This window comes from Bufo bufo, chromosome 5 (genome assembly GCF_905171765.1).
Source record: "Bufo bufo chromosome 5, aBufBuf1.1, whole genome shotgun sequence".
NCBI lineage: Eukaryota > Metazoa > Chordata > Amphibia > Anura > Bufonidae > Bufo > Bufo bufo.
In genome coordinates, this window is record NC_053393.1 from 524,262,955 (window position 1) to 524,283,210 (window position 20,256).

The 20,256-nt window shown below is 43.9% G+C and overlaps 1 protein-coding gene across 2 annotated transcripts; it reads left to right on the plus strand.

Annotated features, from left to right (window-relative positions):
• Window positions 1–302: 302 nt before the first annotated feature.
• Window positions 303–19,205, plus strand: LOC121000593 (metalloreductase STEAP4-like). 2 transcript variants are annotated; one of them, XM_040431124.1, is made up of 5 exons: window positions 303–426; window positions 2,511–2,966; window positions 6,837–7,364; window positions 11,183–11,347; window positions 17,809–19,205. In XM_040431124.1, exons 1-5 carry the CDS (start codon window positions 409–411, stop codon window positions 18,052–18,054), a joined length of 1,413 nt encoding a protein of 470 aa, XP_040287058.1. In that variant the 5' UTR covers window positions 303–408; the 3' UTR covers window positions 18,055–19,205. The 2 variants fall into 2 exon arrangements, with proteins under 2 accessions (XP_040287058.1, XP_040287059.1); XM_040431125.1 differs by lacking the exon at window positions 17,809–19,205 and adding an exon at window positions 11,944–12,377.
• Window positions 19,206–20,256: the final 1,051 nt, after the last annotated feature.

Sequence of the window (20,256 nt, forward strand, 5' to 3'; positions counted from 1 at the left end):
TGCTCTATAGTGACACTGAACCAGAAAGAAGATGCCAGGAGGCGACGCAGCCATTAAAACTGCGAAAAAATCAACATCATTTTGAATGCAGCTTGGATGTGAACAGAGAAAAAGACAAAATGTAACTCAAGATCACTACAAAGTAAGGGAAAGCTCCAATACCCCGAAATGCATATTATCGAGTAATTCCATCCCCTGTAAAATGTGCCAGTATCTTAATGTTTTTAAGAAACTCGCATCTTATGAAATATTGGGACTTTCCCTGAGTGAACTCTCTCGGAGCTTTACTGGTATGGGAGGGACTGAAATTTGGCAAAGAGCTGACTCTTTAATAAACAGGACACGTTCGTGTTCTTGGCTGAAGGCTGCAGACGACTTCTTGGACAACTGAGAGCTGCTGCTTCAATCATGACAAGAGACAGCGAGGTAAGTGCTGGCTCGCTTTATGGCAAGTTGATCGTTGGTATGTAAGATTTAAAGGGATTTGTCACCACCTTCACGCTGCCCTCTCTATGCAGCATAAGGTACTGCATTCCCTATGATTTATGTGTGTGGGGGGAGTTTTAAAGGAATGTAAACCTTATTAGTTGCAGTGCTCGGGTACGTTCAGTGTTTGTAAGCTGCCAGCTCACCGCACCCTCCAGCCCCTGATTGACAGCTTTCTCCCTGCAATCGGTCAGCCAGGGCTGCTGGGTAGCATTAGCCCACAACTCTTAAAATTCAAATGCATGCATAACATTTAGAGGACGTGAGCATTGCAACTTAAAGGAGTTGTGTACGAAACATATTCTTCATTTTTCCAACCTGCACTTGGTTCTGAATACTTTTGTAATTGCATGTCATTAAAAATTTAGTATAGCCAGTGAGTTATCCCATAAAATGTATCTGTATAGCAACACCTGCTGTTAGTTCTTTTCCTTATTTTTTGTCCACCTTACTGAGCTGGTCGCATGTTCTTAGTTTAAATCTTCAACTGCCACCAGCTGTATGTTCTAATTAATAAACATTCCCTTTAAGTGTACCTATCGTTATGATTTCATTTGCAATGATGTACATGTATGTTATTAAAGGGTGACATCTTTCTCAATTTCAAGCAGCCCATAGCTTTCCATTACCTGCCTCTGTTCAGGTTCTAGATTGAAATAAACATTACTTGACAGAAAGGAAGGGGAGCTGCTGTAATGTCTCCCATGTACTGCATGTAAAAATCTGAATGTAAAAGAGAAATGGGGAGGGTGACTATGTTACAGTCTCTCTGCCTTAGTCTGCATAGATGGCATGAGGAGGAGAGGGGTCTGATCGATTACAGCATGCAGCACTGCTCTGACATCATAGCGGATGGAGGGAGAGGAGGGGGATGCAGCTGAAGTTTCTTTCTCTTTCACATTTTTTCATCTTGTGAGAGGGGAAGAGGGACTTAATTCATTGGGACATCTAATTTTCACAAATTGCTGAAAGCAGCCATAGTGTGAAACCAAGAAGAGCCTGTCCGCCCAACCAACATATTTTTGGGGTTTATTTCCATCTACCAGCTGCCTTTCAGAAACACACATTTTATTTTTCTAGTAGATCCGTTTGCCGAGTTGGGATCTTCTTAAAGGGGTTGGCCCATTTCACACATTGGTGGCATATCAGTAGGATATGCCACTTATGTCAGACAGATGTGGGTCTCACCTCTGGGACACACATCTATCTCTAGAACGGGGCCCCCAAGTGAACAAGGACGCACCGCAGCCACCCTCAATTCACTTCTATGGGAGTTCCGAAAGTAGCAGTGTGCTGACTTGGCTATTTCCAGCTGTCCTACAGCAGTAAATGGAGAGGTAGCCGTGCTTGCCTAGTGCGCTCTCCATTCACTTCTATGGGAGTCCTGGAAATAGCCCAGTGCGCTAGCTTGGCTGTTTTTGGAACTCCCATAGAAGTGAATGGAGAACATGCAGCACATGCAATTTGCACTCTCCTTCTCTTTAGGTGCCTTGTGCTAGAGATAGGTGCGGGTCTCAGAGGCGGGAACTGCTCCTTTCTGACCATTTGTGGCATATCCTAGCCATATGTGAAAAATGTGTGAGATGGGCCAACCCCTTGACTGGTAGAGCTACTCTCAGTATTGTAAGCCAGTTGTGATCCACTTCCTCTCTCATAGCATGAAACAGGAATGAGCAAGAAACTTCAGCTGCATCTCCCTCTTCTCCCCACCTCTGTCTTCTAGTGCTTCTCTATCTGTGGCTATAGATTACTTAGTCACACAGATACTATGCCACTCCAACACAGCCTGCAAGAGCCTGAGGGGCAAGTAAGCCAGGACACTTGTTTTAAAACCCCGTGTGGACAGAGTAGCCCCCTCCCCACTATGGCTTCATGTGCAGCTGAAACAAGTATAGAAATAGCAGTTAATAAAACCTCACTTTAATTAAAAAAAATAAAAGAAATTCAGATGTCATCATATGCACCATCATATCTGCTCTTTGCTAATTCTCACCCATGAACCAACCGCTATTTCTGTTTTGCAGGAGATGTGTGATTCATCTAACTGTTTTCCCCTTCAAGCAATGGAGTCTGCAAAACTTGAGACTGTTTGTATTTTCGGAACCGGAGATTTTGGAAGATCACTTGGACTCAAGTTGCTCCAGTGCGGCTATTCTGTTGTTTTTGGGAGCAGGAATCCTAAGTCTTCCGATCTTGTCCCAAAGGGATCAGATATTCTAAGCTATGCAGAGGCAGCAAAGAAATCAGCCATAATTATCATAGCAGTTCATAGGGAACACTATGATTTTCTCACAGGCTTTGCTGACGTTTTGAAGGGTAAAGTCTTGGTAGACGTCAGTAACAACCTAAAAATAAACCAGTACCCAGAATCTAATGCGGAATACCTGGCGGGTTTGTTACCAGGATGTAAAGTAGTAAAGGCATTTAACACAGTCTCTGCCTGGGCCCTGCAGTCTGGAACATTAGATGCAAGTAGACAGGTAAGGATTACAGCTATACCTAATGATGTTTCAAAAACATCTAAATCTCAAGAACTTTGTAAGAGATACACAAGAGTGTAGCTATAGAGGGTTCAAAGAATGAATTCACACCTGGGGCATGGTTCTCAGGTGGCCCAAAGGTTCCTCTTAGAGATAAGAAGACACCAGTATTTTAAATTGTGCATGGTACATGGGGGTCTATTAAAAATTTTTAAGTGGGGCCCGCAAACTGCAACTTACAGCTTTGGGGGCATACCTAGAAAAAAATCACCTCTTGATTTTTGACACGTTTTCCCAATCCAGCTCATCTTAGATAAAATAGACAAGACACATAACATCATCAAGAAGGTACCAACTTTTCTTTGGGTTTTCCAAGTACATTGGCTACAGTCCATATGGCTTCCTCTAAATCACATCTTCCACCAACCAGAACATGGTGATGCTCAGTTGACATCATTGATCAGGGTCCATACGAAAATTACAATATCTCCAAACTGAGCCCAAAAATTTTAATTTCTGTTTCCAAACCATTGTGTGCAATCAGAGAAAGACCTGTGCAGAATATGATTCATCTTGTCAAAATTGCCTCACCTACAGCAGGGGGGATTTCCACATTGAGACCAACCTCACCAGGGGGGTAGCTATGGGGGGTTGCAGAGGTGGCAGTGGAATTAGAACACAAAGGCTCCTCTGTCACATGAGAAGACACCAGTATTAACAGATTTTGTATTCGGGCCCAGAAGGTTCAAGTTAGACCTCTCTGTTTAAGGACACACAACCTTAATGCCAACAAGACATCTTGAGACAACATACTAATCAGAGGGGTGTACAGTATCTATGATGTGGAGCTTAAAAGGGTCTGCTTTGGACAATTCCTGCTGGTTAAAGGGTGTCCTGACAATACGCTAATTCCAAAGTGTCTTCTTCCTAGGACAACAAGTGATTGACTGTGGGGAATTCTGGCAGTAAGTATAGTACCCCCACAGAATAAATAAAGCATTACACAGTGCCCATTTAAATCAATGGTTTGGCTGTCTAATGGCTAGTTTTACATAGGCGAATCTGTGCCTAGTAACATGCATTTAAGGGGTTGTTCGAGTTTCTTTTTGTTCTTTGTATGTTTCTAATTAATCAAGTGTAAAGGCTTTACCATGCACTTACTTTATCTGCAGTGGCTGCTTTCTCAGATTTCACTGAGAGTCACATGACTTGTGAATTGTGATGTCAGCTTCACTCCCTGCTCTGATGATGTTTCGTGCACAAGCCTGAGAGAGCAGATATGTGTCTGTACACCAGATGTCACTGTGCTGGCCACGCCCCCCTGCACTAAAGTCTGCTCTCTCCCTGGATTCTTCAGGAAAAAAACTTTAACCCCTTTAGCAGCACAGACTCAGGGCTGAAGGCTTTACTGAGTAGCTACAGCCAGTGAGGAGACAAATGCTGGGCAGAGGAGCTGACAGACTAGAAGAGTTCTGCAGAGCATTGCACAAGAACAGGCAGGAAGAAGATCCTGTGTGTATCAGCAGTGTCACTGTACAGCTGGGACTTGTAGTCCTACACATACAACATGCTGCTGAGTATCCCAGCAGGCAGACATGTCACTCAGGGCAGCACTTGTATTCACCCCCTTTGCAGAGCAGGGGGAGGGGCAGAGATTGTTGTTATTGCAGGTAAACAAAGGGTCAGAAGAGAACCAGGGAAATGAGGAAATAGAATTTTTGTTTGACTAAAACTTGCTTAGCTTAGTTATATATTGCTGCCCATCAGATTTACAGTGCTATACAGTGCTGCCCATAATTATTCATACCCCTGGCAAATTTTGACTTAAAGTTACTTTTATTCAACCAGCAAGTAATTTTTTGACGGGAAATGACATAGGTGTCTCCCCAAAAATAATAAGACGATGTACAAGAGGCATTATTGTGGGGAAAAAAAACATTTCTCAGCTTTTATTTACATTTGAGCAAAAAGTGTCCAGTCCAAAATTATTCATACCCTTCACAAACTGTCACAGTCTGTGAGAAAATCAAAAGTTCTATACCATTCCAAATAGTCCAAGCTGTTCTAAAGCATCCTAATTACCCTGATTAATTGGGAACAGCTGTTTTAATCAACTCAACAGGCGAAAAACAGCAGCTCTCTGCAGTTGGTTTGTGGACAGTCATGGTTAAGACAAAGGAGCTCAGTGAGGACCTGCGGCTGCACATTGTGGCTTCTCACAAGTCAGGAAAGGGCTACAAGGCCATTTCTAAATGTTTTCAAGTTCCAGTGGCTACAGTGCAAAGTATTATTGACGTGGTCAGAAACCAAAAGTTACACCTGTGCTGGCCAGGAGGATAGTTAGAGAGGTGAAAAAGAATCCAAGGATCACCACCAAGGCCATCCTGGTGAATCTGGGCTCTGCTGGTGGCAATGTCTCAAGGCAGACAATCCAACGGACACTGCACACTGCTGGGTTCCATGGATGCAGACCAAGGAGGACGCCACTTCTCCAGATAAGGCACACAAAAGCTTGCCTGGCCATTGCAAAATCTCATCTGGACAAAGAAGAAGACTTCTGGTCTTTTGTGTTATGGTCAGATGAAACAAAAATTGAATTGTTTGGTCACAATGATGTTTCCTTCATTTGGCGTAAAAAAGGAGAAGCCTTCAACCCAAAGAACACCATCCCTACTGTCAAACATGGTGGTGGGAACCTAATGATTTGGGGGTGTTTTTAAGCCAATGGACCAGGGAACCTAATCACAGTAAACGGCACCATAAAAAAAGAGCAATACATGAGGATTCTCAACGACAACATCAGGCAGTCTGCAGATAAACTTGGCCTTGGGCACCAGTGGACATTTCAGCATGACAATGACCCAGAACACACAGCAAAAGTGGTGAAGAAATGGTTAGCAGACAACAACATTAACGTTTTGGAGTGGCCCAGCCAGAGTCCAGACTTGAATCCAATTGAGAATCTGTGGAAGGAGCTAAAGATAAGGGTGATGGCAAGAAGACCCTCCAACCTGAAAGATTTGGAGCTCGTTGGTAAAGATGATTGGTCAAAAATACCTGTGGAGACATGCAAAAAGCTAGTCTGCAATTATAGGAAGCGCTTGATTGCTGTAATAGCCAAAATTTTGGACTGGACACTTTTTGCTCAGATGTAAATAAAAGCTGAGAAATGTTTTTTTTACACAATAATGCCTCTTGTACATTGTCTTATTATCTTTTGGGAGACACCTATGTCATTTCCCGTCAAAAAATTACTTGCTGGTTGAATAAAAGTAACTTAGTAAAAATTTGCAAGGGGTATGAATAATTATGGGCATCACTGTATATGTTTTTTTTCATAACTCGGTCAACCCCTTTGACAACAGAACATGTCGATTTGCACTTGTTAAGTGCAAGTTACATGTGGCAATTGCTGTTAGTATGAGGACAAATGTTTTTTAACACAATCCTTCATCCCCATGCTATTTTTGTCATCAGCATATCCCATTTACATTGGATACTGTGACAAGCAATGATTTTAATGCCCCATGTAAAATCCAATAATGTGTCTTGTTTACACGCAGCAATGATTGGGCGTTCAGATGTACAGTATGTTCCCCATCATTGACCAGTCTAAAAGGGTCCTAAACTAGGACAGGACAGGTCCTCCAGAGCGAGGGACAAGTAACTGTTCTATACTCTGGCCAAGACATGATGGTCCAGAAGCCCCCCTCTATATACTCAGAATTTCCGAAGAGGGTGTATGACAATGGGTTTTGCATACTGGAGGTGTCTTTAATTGGAATGTGTCAATTGGCTAATGAAGTCTCAAGTCTTTCCACAAATTAGGCTTAAAAGTACACTCTGAAATTAGAACTTGTCTCTCAACAGGTCTTCTTGTGTGGTGATGATGCCAAGGCAAAAGAAGCTGTAATGGAGATTGCCCGCTCTCTTGGACTCATGCCACTAGACCAAGGATCTCTACTGGCAGCCAATGAGATAGAGAACTACCCACTACAACTATTTCCAATGTGGAGACTGCCCTGTTATATCTGTGCTGTATTCACGGTGTTGATCTTCCTCTACTGCTTAGTGACTGAAGTGTTTCATCCTTTGGCTACACGTAAAGAAGACACATCCTACCTGATTGCAATTTCCATTCCCAACAGGGTGTTCCCTGTTGTGTCCCTTATACTACTCGCCTTGTGTTATCTACCAGGAATCCTTGCTGCCATCATCCAGCTCTACAGAGGCACAAAGTATAGCCGCTTTCCAGACTGCCTGGACCAATGGATGCTGTGCCGAAAACAGCTGGGACTCTTAGGTTTGGCGTATGCTTTTCTACATGCCATTTACACCCTGGTTATGCCTATCCGCTACTATGTGCGATGGTGGACAAACAGTTATCTAATCACACAGGTAATCAGTGCTATAATATGACCTACCTATCCGTATTGTACTCTGCTTTTACATTGTGATGCTCATTGACTTCGTTGCAGGATCCTACAATTCTCCAGTGCAAAGAGCTGTAAACCGACTGGGATATGAATTGGTAGAAAAGTAATAATTAATAGTATTAGTATACCATTCATAGTTTCCAAAAGTCCCAAATGTGAAAAGTCTGTCCCTAATTTTGGATATCTAGATAATGGGCATGGCTTATGCAAGCTCTCCCCATAAGTGGAAAGTTCCTGGTAGATTTTGGGTGTTCCCAGGGAAGGGCTTATATGCCCCAAATTTAACAACTATAATGTTAGTAAGTATGAATATGTACTAAATGGATGTATTGTATGGTCACCTATTCCCAAGTAGTGCTACATTTTTCCTTTAACGGTGCTTTAAGGCGGTTGCTTGGCCACAAATCATTTTAAAAGATCAGAATACTTCATAAAAGAAGTAACACTCATCTTACTGATGTCCCACCACTTCCATTTCAATGCTTCCCAGGTACAGATGAGCGAATCAATTCTAAGGAGATCCAATTTGTTCCAAATTTTCCCAAAATTTGGATCAAATCCAATTTTTGGGTGATTACTGGTTGTTCACCCTTCTCGACCCTCACTACAAAGAGAACTTCTCATCTCTCATTCCTCTGGTGAAGAGGACGAGCAAAATCGTGCAATACCAGAAGGTCCTTGTGGAAAAATTGCTCCACAAATTTACAGCTGACAACGCTGGCGGCAGAGTCCGTAGTTCTTTGGGCAACCGAGGAGGGGAGATGAGGGGAACACACAGCAGTTCCAACTGAGGCAGGGCAACACTCCCCAAAGACTCCCCAAAGACTGGGACAGTTTTATGACACCCTGCCAGCACCCTCACCCTGAGGCCTAGTGTCACAAGGAGGGAAAAATTTTAGAAGATGGTGAAGGAGTACGTAGCAGACCGTGTCAGCATCCTCAATGATACATCTGTGCCTTACAACTACTGGGTGTCCAAGCTGGACACGTGGCACGAACTGGCACTCTATGCCTTGGAGGTGCTGGCCTGCCCTGCCGCCAGCGTTTTGTCAGAGCAGGTATTTAGTGCTGCTGGGGGCATAATAACTGATAAGTGCATCCGCCTGTCAACTGAAAATGCTGACCGGTTGACTCTTATAAAAATGAACAAGGCCTGGATTGCCCCTGACTTCTCTACTGCACCAGAGGAAAGCGGCTGAACATAAAGGCACTTTAAATGTGTTTTTTATAATGTACTGAATACACTGAATTCCCACGCACCCTTTCCACCACAAACAAGGGTATATGGTTTAATCTTCCTTTTCTCGTCCTCCTCCAACTCCTTTTCCATCATATCCACATGCTTATTAGGCTGAATGCACACGGCCATGTTCCGCGGCCTTGAGCGGTCCATGGAATGCCGGGCTGGATTCCTGCTGACAGCAGGAGCGCACGGCGTCATTGGTTGCTATGACGCTGTGCGCTTCATGCCGCCGCTGCACTACAGTAATACACTCGTATGATCTATACGAGTGTATTACTGTAGTGCAGCGGCGTTATGAAGCGCACAGCGTCATAGGAACCAATGATGCCGTGCGCTCCTGCTGTCAGCAGGAATCCAGCCCGGCATTCCATGGACCGCTCAAGGCCGCGGAACACGGCCGTGTGCATGAGGCCTTAGTCTGCCCTCGCTCCTAATGTTGTAGAGGGTCAGCTCACCTGCAGGCCCTCGCATATAATGTTTTAGAGGGTCAGCTCACCAGCAGGTTCTCACTTACAATCTTTTAGAGGGTCAGCTCACCTGCAGGCCCTCGCATGTAATGTTTTAAAGGGTCAGCTCACCAGCAGGCCCTCACCTACAATCTTTTAGAGGGTCCGCTCACCTGCAGGCCCTTGCATATAATTTTTTATAGGGACAGCTCACCAACAGGCCCTCACTTGCAATCTTTTAGAGGGTCAGCTCACCTGCAGGCCCTCACAGCATGTAATGTTTTAGAGGGTCAGCTTACCAGCAGGCCCTCACCTACAATCTTTTAGAGGGTCAGCTCACCCACAGGCCCTCGCATATAATGTTTTTGAGGGCCAGCTCACCAGCAGGCCCTCAACCATAATGTTTTACAGGGTCAGCTCACCAGCAGGCCCTCGCCCATAATGTTTTCAATGGTTAGCTAAGCAGCAGGCACTCGCCCATAATTTTTTCGATGCTCAGATCAGCAGCAGGCACTCGCCCCTAATGTTTTAGAGAGTCAGCTCTGCAGCAGACCCTCACCCGCAATGTTTTATATGGTCAGATAAGCAGCAGTAATGTTTTAGGGGGTCACCAGTAGGCCCTTGCTCCTAATGTTTTTGAGGGTCACCAGCAGGCCATCAATCATAATTTTTCAAGGGTGTATGATGCCCTCCTTTATGTGTAATAAAGGGTGTATTGGAGTGCCGGTCACTTGTAATTTTTGGAAGCCCTTTCACTTAGTGCATAGGCTTTATGAGTGTAGGAGCCCCACTACCTGAACAATTGTACCACAATGTGAATGAGGCCCTCCATTATGTGATATACAGGTTGTATCGGAGTGTCTCTTCCTTGTAATTTTTGGCAGCACTTTCACTTTATATACAAGTAAATATACAGGAAAGAATGTTTCCCAACAATTGTTCCTCTAAAATCGATTTTATCTTTGGTTTTGTGCGTATTATTGTCAGTCTGTAAAAGTGGCGTATTACTCGGACAACATCATTCCCAGCAGCGAACTGGGAGTCCAAGATGCATCCAGACATCCTCCCCATGCTGTTCCCGAACCATTTTGGTGGTGTTTCCATCAATTTCTGACCTTTTTCTATGATCCAGACACGTCCCCCTCTTCAGAGCAAGTGGTGCCTGGTTTAATGCTCGGGTTCTCCCATTGATTTTTATTGTGCTCGGTAGAGCACCCGAGCATCCCGAGGTGTTCTACCCAAGCACCCGAACAACCGAGCACTTTGGTGCTCGATCAACACTAAGGGTACTTTCACACTTGAAGCAGAGGATTCCGGCAGGCAGGCAGGCTGGATGCAAACGGATGGAATTTATGTGAAATGCATTGAAATACCGGATCCGTCTCTCCTGTGTCATCCGGAAAAACAGATCTGGTATTTATTTTTTTCACAGATTTAAAGGTCTGCGCATGCGCGGACTGGAAGAACGGCCATAAAACATGAGAGGGACTGAACTGATGCATCCTGATGCATACTAAACGGAATGCTCTCCATTTATAATGCATTAGGATAAATCTGAGCCCCTGTGACGGAACTCAATACTGGAAAAGAAAACCGCTAGTGTGAAAGTACCCTAATCCCGACGCATTTCCCCCATAGGATTCATTAGAGGATTAGGTAACAGTAGGATGTTAGTAAAAAAAAAAAAAAAAACAATGAATAAGGATTTTTTAGTCAGTAAAATTAAAAGTAAAGTTTTAGAGCCTATCAACAAGTGGTCTACTCAAAGTCATCTTCAAGTAGGATTGTTGGCAGCTAGACCTCATTGGCTTGATTGTGGCCAGGGTTACATTATCATGTCAGAGCTTGGAACACCAGAGGATTCTATGGTCTACCAACCATCCAAAAATTCCAAAGGTCATAATTTACTTCTTTAACAGAACTATGTGATGGATCAGAAGTCAAGTCATGCAATAGTACACCGACACCACATGTCTACAGACATTAGAAATTTCTTAGGGGGCAAAGGGGGCTGTGAAGGTTGAGTGGGATTGTGGTTATTAGATGGCAAATGTTTCAAGAAAAATAATTGCCCATACTGTTTCTTTTCAGATAAAAGACAATTCAACATATCCATTTAGCAACTACTATGCCTGGCTTTCAGACTCCTATGTGGCATTGGGCATACTAGGATTTTTCTTTTATGTTTTATTGGGCATTACATCGCTGCCATCAGTTAGCAATGCAGTCAATTGGAGAGAATTTCGCTTCGTACAGGTAAGTACATTGTACTTTCTCTTTCACAAACCCAATAAGCATTACATTTTTAAAATTTGTGATTGTAATGCTGGATTTGCTTTTATCTTTGAGTAGATCAATAGGCTTTTATATGTGTGAGAACAACTTATTTTTATTATGTTTTTTATAGAGAACAGACTCTGTCATAATTTATGATCATAGTTGCCAACAGTCCAGAATTTGCAGGGACTTTGCCTAATTTTTAGGGAGAGTCATGGCAAATTTGGGCTGTCCCAGGCCAAAAGAGGGAGTAGCTTACACAAATCTCACCCATAAGTGGGTGGTCCTGTGGGGTTTGGGCATTTCCAGGGTCTACATGTCCCTAATATACCAACAGTAATGTTGGTGAGTATATATGTTTATACATTTTTTTTCTACAGTCATGGCCAAAAGTTTTGTAATTGACACAAGTTTTGGTTTTCACAAAGTTTGCTACTTCAGTTTTTATGGTGGCAATTTGCATTAACTCTAGGTTGTTATGAAAATTGATCAGATGAATTGCTATTAAATACAAAGTCCTTCTTTGCCATGAATATTAACTTAATCACAAAAACCCCAAATTCACTGCATTTCAGCCTTGCCACAAAATAATGCGCAAAAATCAATTCAGTGATCTTCTCGTTAGCTTGGAAGAAAGTGTATACAAGGACAAGGCAGATAATATCACTCTGTCATTATGATTAAATTAGAAGAGCAGAGTAGTTGCTTTAACAGGAGGGCTGTGCTTGAAATTATTGTCTTCTTCTGTTAACCATGGATACCTCCAAGGAAAAGAATGAAGTCATCATTGCTTTGCATTAAAAGGGCTTTACAGGCAAGGACATTGCTGCTTGTAAGATTGCACCTAAACCAACCATTTCTTGGATCATCAAGAACTTCAAGGAGAGAGGTTCAGTGGCTGTGAAGAAGGCTTCATGGGACCCAAGAAAGTTTAACAAGTACCAGGATCATCTCTAGAGATGAGCGAATCGAAGTTGACAAAGTGGAATTCGATCCGAATTTCAGGAAAAATTCGATTCGCACCGAATCCGAATTTCCTAACGCTTCGTGGTAACGAATCGCATTTTTTCATAAAATGACTGCTGCACATGTTAGGACATGGAGCAAAGAACTCTGGGAATGAGGGATCATCCACAATGCCATACATGCAGCCAATTAGTAGCCAGCCAGCCCTGTGATGTAACAGCCCTATAAATAGCCTCAGCCATCGTGGATTAAGCCATTTTCCAGTGTACTTAGTGCAGGGAGAGACGTCAGCAGGCACTAGGGAAAGTGCTAGGAAAGACTTGAAAACTTTTATTTTGTTGAATAGAAGTTTAGGGAAAGATCATTAGAAGTGTAGGGAAAGGATAGAGAGGAATTATTCCACATTATTGAAGCAGAACAGGGTCCAATAGGGGAGTGTACAGCCTGGGTAATAGGAACAATCCTATTACACCTTGCTGCACTGACTGGAGATCTAAATTGCCATTATACATCTGCTTTCAGGTTTGCAATAGATGATACCTCTGTCATTCCAGCAAACTTTTCTTGTTATTGGGGTGCAAGTGCTGTGTAATACAGCCATTAACAGGGTGTATTACAAATAAATATTTCTATGTCTTATTTGCCCTTGTGCGTTGGAGTTATATGTTCTAAAGCGTTTTTTGGGGTGTATTAGTGGGAAAAAATAAGGGCTTATTTGCTGTTCAGCGGTGCAGTTATATGTTCTAAAGCCCTTTTTGGGGTGTATAAGTGCAAAAAAAAGGGGCTTGTTAGCCGTTGTGTGGTGAAGTGAGAAAATTACAGCCTTTTTTGGGGTGTATTAGTGGGGGAAAAAAGTATTATTTGCCGTTCAGCGGTGCAGTTATATGTTCTAAAGCATTTTTTGGTGTGTATTAGTGGGGGGAAAAGACGCTTATTAGCCATTGTGTGGTAAAGTAAGAAAATGACAGCCTTTTTGGGGTGCAGTCATTTCCTTTTTATTTATTTATTTAATCTAACAGTATGCCAGACAGAGAAGTGCCAGGCCCTCCACAGGGGAGGGGCAGAGGCCTAAATGTTTCTGGCGCAGGCACAGGTCGCAGCATAGTAAGGGGGCGTGGCAACTGGGGTCACTTTGAGAGGCCTGAGCTCCCACTGTCATCTAGCGGTCGTGTCTTGACTAGAGGTTCTTGAATGGTTGACTCGGTCATCCACTTCGTCCTAAGTGACATCAGACACCCCCAGCCAAGAGTTGATGGGTTCGTCAGACACAACCCTTAGTTGGCATGGCCCATAAGTAGGCCCTGTGCCCTCACCTGTCCTCAACCGGCCTCTGTACTTTTCTGTTCCCTCAGCCATAGAAGTATTATACGCTGTGGGCTCAGCTCCACTATACAGCGAGGACGAGCTACTAGAGGATAGTCAGCAGATACTGCCCAGCCAAGATCTGGAGGAGACATCTGCCGCTTCCTCTAGTAGGTGGGCAAGTAGTGATGAGGAGAGTGGTGTGGGAGCTGGTGTTGCAAGCGGTCAGGCTCCTGGCTCAGAGACCTTGAGGAGGACATCAGTGACGTGCAGACAGTACTAGATGATGATGTAGCCGATCACAATTGGGAGCCAGGTGGCGAACGGGCTTCATCATCATCGGGATAAGAGGGTTGCAGCTTGCGCATGAGGCAGCAGCGGAGCCAGCAAGTCGGAAGCGTGGCCAGGAGTCAGCAGGGTAGCAGCAGTGGTAGGTCAGGAGCCAAACGTGCCCGAAGTAGACCACCCGCTTCGCAGGATCCTACCTGCCCGGAAAGTAGTGGTGCAGCAGTTCACGGAGGCAGCGGAGGTAGCAGTCAGTCAGTGCGGAGTGCTGGGGATAAAATCACCTACTCGGCGGTGTGGCAGTTTTTTGTTAAACCGCCGAAGGAGGTGAACATGGCCATTTTCCAAATCTGTGGGCAGAAGGTGAAGCGTGGCCAGGGTGCCAATGTTGGCACCATGGCCCTGAGTCAATATATGCAGCATTACCATAAAGTGGGCTGGGAGAACTGTGGCTCCAATGTCATGGTCCAGCCTGCTGCAGCAACTGCTACATCACCCAGTGGCACGCACCCGATTTCAGGCAGTCAAGGCTCCACCACCTAAGCCGAAGGGAGCTGTCTGTCCTTCCCATCATCTACTGGTCCTGATGCTCCTGCTCCTCGCCCTCCTACTCCTCATCAGTCAATCCGTCAGCTATCGATTACCAAAGCGATTTCCAAGAGACAACGGTATGCGTGCACTCATCCAACGGTGCAGAAGCTGAACGTGCTCCTGGCCAAGTTGCTCCTCTCCAAGTGGTGGACTCTGCACCTTTAAGAGAACTGATGGCTTGTGCCGAGCCGAGGTGGAGAATCCCAAGTTGTCATTCCTTTGCCAAAAAGGCAGTACCAGCCCTGCACAAATATGTAGAACAGAAGGTGGGCCAGTCCTTGAGCCTGTCGGTGTCTACCAAAGTGCACGGCAGCGCCGACGTGTGGAGCTGTAACTATGGTCAGGGACAATACATGTCCTTTATGGCCCACTGGGTAAATGTGGTTCCTGCCCAGCCAAACCCGCAACTTGACCAGGTGATGCCGCATCTGCCTCCACGTTTCCATTCAGTTGGTTCTGCGACAATGTCTGCGTCTACCTCCTCATACTCCACCATGTCCTCAGCTTCCACTGCAGGGACAATTCACAGTGCCCCACCAGCATACCACATGTGCAGGGCACGGCGGTGTCACGCTGTTCTGCACCCAGTTTGCCTGGGTGAACTGAGTCACACAGGGGAGGAACTGCTCCGTGTGCTTCATCAAGAAATCGAATCCTGGCTTTCTCCGTGACAAATCAAAAATCGGAACCATGGTGACCTACAACAGAGAAGAACATGGTGTCGGCACTGCGTCAAGGAGAGATGAGCCATGCTCCCTGCATGGCGCGCATATTCAATCATGTTGTCAAGCATTTCCTGAAGTCTTCCACCCATCTGCAAGACATCCTAAAAATGGCCAGGAAACTTTGCATGCACTTCAGCCACTCATACACCGCAAAGCACACCCTCCTTGAGCTGCAGCGGCAGAACGGTATCCCCCAACATAGGCTGATATGCAGCGCTTCCACCTGTTGGAATTCCACCCTCCATATGTTGGACCGACTATACGAACAGAGAAAGGCCATTAACGATTTTCTGATGATCCAAGCGGACAACAGGAGTACTTCCCTGTGTAACTTCGATGTCAGCCAGTGGCAGCTCATGTATGACACCTGCCGTTTGCTCAGGCCCTTTGAAGATGCCATGTTATTTGTCAGTCGCCAGGACTATGGGATAAACAATGTAATTCCACTACTTCATATCTTGGAAAAGATGCTGGGGATGTCTCGTCAGGGGGCTGGAGATGTGGCGCCTACATCTCACGGCCACATGAACCCTGTGGGGGATGAACTGGAGGAGGAGGAGGACATTGGAGCACAATCAAAGTGTAGCTAAATGGGTGGTTTTTCTACACAGGTGACAGGAGAGGAGAAGCAGGAACAGCCGAGGGAGCAAGAGGGAGATGAGGAAGACGAGGCAGATGACCCAAGCACACCGTGGCAGTATGCAGTGGAGATGGAGGCAGGGAGTCGCTCTGAGTCACTTGCGCAAATGGCCCGCTGCATGTTCACTTGCTTGGGTAGTGACAGCTGAATTGTCACCTTTCGGCAGAGGAATGACTTTTGGCTCTCTGCAGCATCCCACTAGTGTACGTCGGCACTGCAAAGTTGTTATATTATATGTTGTATCATGCTGTATTATACTTTTGTGTAGAATCCTTGTTAGCGGGCTGTTGGGTGCACTTCACACATTCCACCACTGGATGGGGATGGCACCACAGTATATGCAGGGCCGTCTTTAATATTGATTGGACCCTGGGCAAAAATTTACTTGGGCCCCCTGGATCCCGCCTTCCCACACCTTAGCAGGCAATCACGCCCTCCACCACAACACACACACAAAAAATCCACACACCTGGTAGAGTCCAGTGAATGACTGTAAATACTTCCAGTTCTGAAGACTCCAGCGGCTCAGGATCAGTGCTCTGGGCAGCTGGGCTCAGGCTGGAAGTGGGCACCGCTCTGCAGGAAGGAGACCGGGGCTCGGCTCACCCTAGCGTTACAGTGCACCCCAGCACCCCACAGTATGCAGTATAGCACCCTATAGTATACAGCAACCCACAGTATGCAGTATAGCACCCTATACTGTATATGTGCCACAGTTCAGGCCTAGTTAGGGGTTTGGCGAGATGTAGGGAGTTGGCGTTAGAGTGTGGAAGCAGTAGGAGATGGAGTGAGGGGCAAGGGGGAAGGAGAGGACCCCCTCCTCTCAGCTCTCTCTTGGGCTCCACGGCCCAGAGGAGCCAATTCATGGTCTCAGTGTCAAGCAAGGAAAATAGGAAGAGGTGAAGTCTTTATTCTACCGTTTATTACTAAGTTTATTGTGGAAAGACAAAGGAAGGACAATAGCCATTATTCTAGGCTCTAGGCGCCTTTGTAATAAGGTGAAGGTTTATTAGCTTCCGGCATCCTCACCGTTATTTCAAGGACAGATAGGCCATCTGTTACATCACTTGTGTGTAGAAGACAAAGACTTGAACCACCTTTACTGAGATTGCAGGAAGGCAAAGAGCTGCCTGAGTCCTGTGTCATGCTAAAAGTAAAGTATCCTGAGACCATTCAGGTGTAGGGTTGCGCTTCTCATCAAAGGGAGTGGAATCGCTCACAACTTTGCCTAAGAACACAACCATGAATAAAGGATGGTCTCAAAACCTAATCCAAGAGCAACTTCTCCCAACCATTCCGGAGATGAACAATGCTCTCTCAGCATGATGGAGCACCATGTCACAAGACGAAAGTGATAATTAAGTTGCTAGGTGAACAAAAATTGAAACTTCACAGATCTCAAGTTCATTGGGAACCTGTGTGGTCCATCCTCAAAAAGCAGGTGGACAAACAAAAACAAAGAAATTGTGATAAACTCCGAGCACTGTGGTAAGAATGGGTTGTTATCAGTCAGGACTTGGCCCAGAAGCTGATATCCAGCATGCAAGGGCAAATTGAAGAGGTCTTACATGGAATCTGTAACTAGTTTATGTTGCCCTTAATTTGGACACCATAAAATTGATGACAGATGCCCTTTAGAAAAAAAAAAGGGTCAACACTGGAAATATTGAGTCTTTGCATAAAACTGATGGATTTGTCAAAAAATGTTATAAAAATCTATGCAATTCTTATAATTGTATATCTGCTTCCATAGAAAACCATTTGACAAAAAGATCCAAAAACACTGAAGCAGCAAACTTTCTAAAAACCATAATTTGTGCCAGTCTCAAATTTGTTTGTCATGACTATACATAATATTCTTTTAGAAAAGTCTATTACTTTTTATTTTTGCCATTTCATTTACGTTTTTTATGCATTTTTATCTTTTGCAGTCAAAATTAGGCTACCTGACATTGGTGCTTTGTACAGCGCATACACTTGTCTATGGTGGAGACAGATTCATCTTCGGACCCTTCTACAGATGGTATCTCCCTCCAGTTTTTGTGGTTTCATTAATCATTCCATGCGCTGTACTGGCCATGAAATTCATCCTGATCATTCCATGTCTGGACCAGAAGATCACACGAATCCGTCAGGGCTGGGAAAGGAAATCAAAGACGGCCAACATGAACTGCTGAAACATACTGTACAGTTATCCAATGAAGCTCTTCAATGCAAAAAAGTACAAAAATGTCCCCGTGGGCCATTTAAAAAGACCACAAAAAATTGTCACCAGGAATGAAGACTGTCTGATATCTCCAATGGATTGGGATTTCAGTGTTCAAAATCCTTCTCTGGAGTAATGGTAGATGTAGTTGTAAATATGGAGATCTGATGGTATCTTCTGATTACTAGGGGCTTGTGCTAAGCAACCGTCAGAATGTTTTTGGACCAAAATTGCCTATCAAAAATATTGTCTCAATGGTGTCTATAGCATGCAGGTAGCCTTTTGTTGGTTTTAAGGGCCCAAGTCACCCTTTGCTAGGGTCTGTATGAAACTACACATAGGTTTATGCCAGACTTCTCCGTGACAAAGGATGAGGGGTGCAAGCTGTGTCTCAGGGTTGAGGAATATCTGATGACATGAATGAAACATATCTGAGGTGTAGATAGATTGTTATCCTAAACTATTACCTAATCAGAATCATACTCAATTTGCATCATAGACAGAGCTACAAAAGATATAATTCTGAAGTCAAGCACATATTACATGTCATATATACATTATATCATAGCAGTGAGAATGTACTGAGCATATTATTCAAATATTTAAAGGGCCAGTCGACTTCATTCTTTTAAAAAAAAAATCTCTATTTCACATATTAGTTTCTCTGACTAGCAGTGGCAGTGTCACATGACGGTGCTGGGGTTTTGTATAAGGTAAAACCTTGCAGCATAGGGAAAACTATCTACTCAGTGTCTACATTCCCCCTAGAGTGCCAATATGACCTGCTCTACTTAAAGGGATTCTCTGCTTTGGACAGCCTCTGTGAAAACATAAATGTTCGGCTTTCCTGCAGCGCCACCACAAGGGAAAAGAAGTGTAATACAGTACCCATAAAAATGTGTGTCTTTTCGCACTGTAGAATAAACACCAAAAAAGTCCTCAGTTATAAATAAATAAATAAATATATTCCAAGCAAATTCAAATATTTTATAGATCAATAAAAACAAATTTATCCTCTATGTAATACAATTCCTATTCACAATAATCCAAATATATAGAATATTAAAACGATCCACAGAATAGCAATACAATTACATTATTTAGCCATGATAGTTGAATATATATATACAGTACAGACCAAAAGTTTGGACACACCTTCTCATTCAAAGAGTTTTCTTTATTTTCATGACTATGAAGGCATCAAAACTATGAATTAACACATGTGGAATTATATACATAACAAACAAGTGTGAAACAACTGAAAATATTTAATATTCTAGGTTCTTCAAAGTAGCTACCTTTTGCTTTGATTACTGCTTTGCACACTCTTGGCATTCTCTTGATGAGCTTCAAGAGGTAGTCCCCTGAAATTGTCTTCCAACAGTCTTGAAGGAGTTCCCAGAGATGCTTAGCACTTGTTGGCCCTTTTGCCTTCACTCTGCGGTCCAGCTCACCCCAAACCATCTCGATTGGGTTCAGGTCCGGTGACTATAGAGGCCAGGTCATCTGGCGCAGCACCCCATCATTCTCCTTCATGGTCAAATAGCCCTTATTTTTAAAGTTCTCCCAGTTCTCCGGCTGACTGACTGACCTTCATTTCTTAAAATAATGATGGCCACTCGTTTTTCTTTACTTAGCTGCTTTTTTCTTGCCATAATACAAATTCTAACAGTCTATTCAGTAGGACTATCAGCTGTGTATCCACCTGACTTCTCCTCAACGCAACTGATGGTCCCAACCCAATTTATAAGGCAAGAAATCCCACTTATTAAACCTGATAGGGCACACCTGTGAAGTGAAATCCATTTCAGGGGACTACCTCTTGAAGCTCCTCAAGAGAATGCCAAGAGTGTGCAAAGCAGTAATCAAAGCAAAAGGTGACTACTTTGAAGAACCTAGAATATGACATATTTTCAGTTGTTTCACACTTGTTTGTTATGTATATAATTCCACATGTGTTAATTCATAGTTTTGATGCCTTCATAGTGAATCTACAATTTTCATAGTCATGAAAATAAAGAAAACTCTTTGAATGAGAAGGTGTGTCCAAACTTTTGGTCTGTACTGTATATATACCGTATTTTTCACCCTATAAGACCCATAAGACGCACCTAGGTTTTTGGGGAGGAAAATAAGAAAAAAAAATTTTTAACCAAAAGGTGTGCTTTTGGTG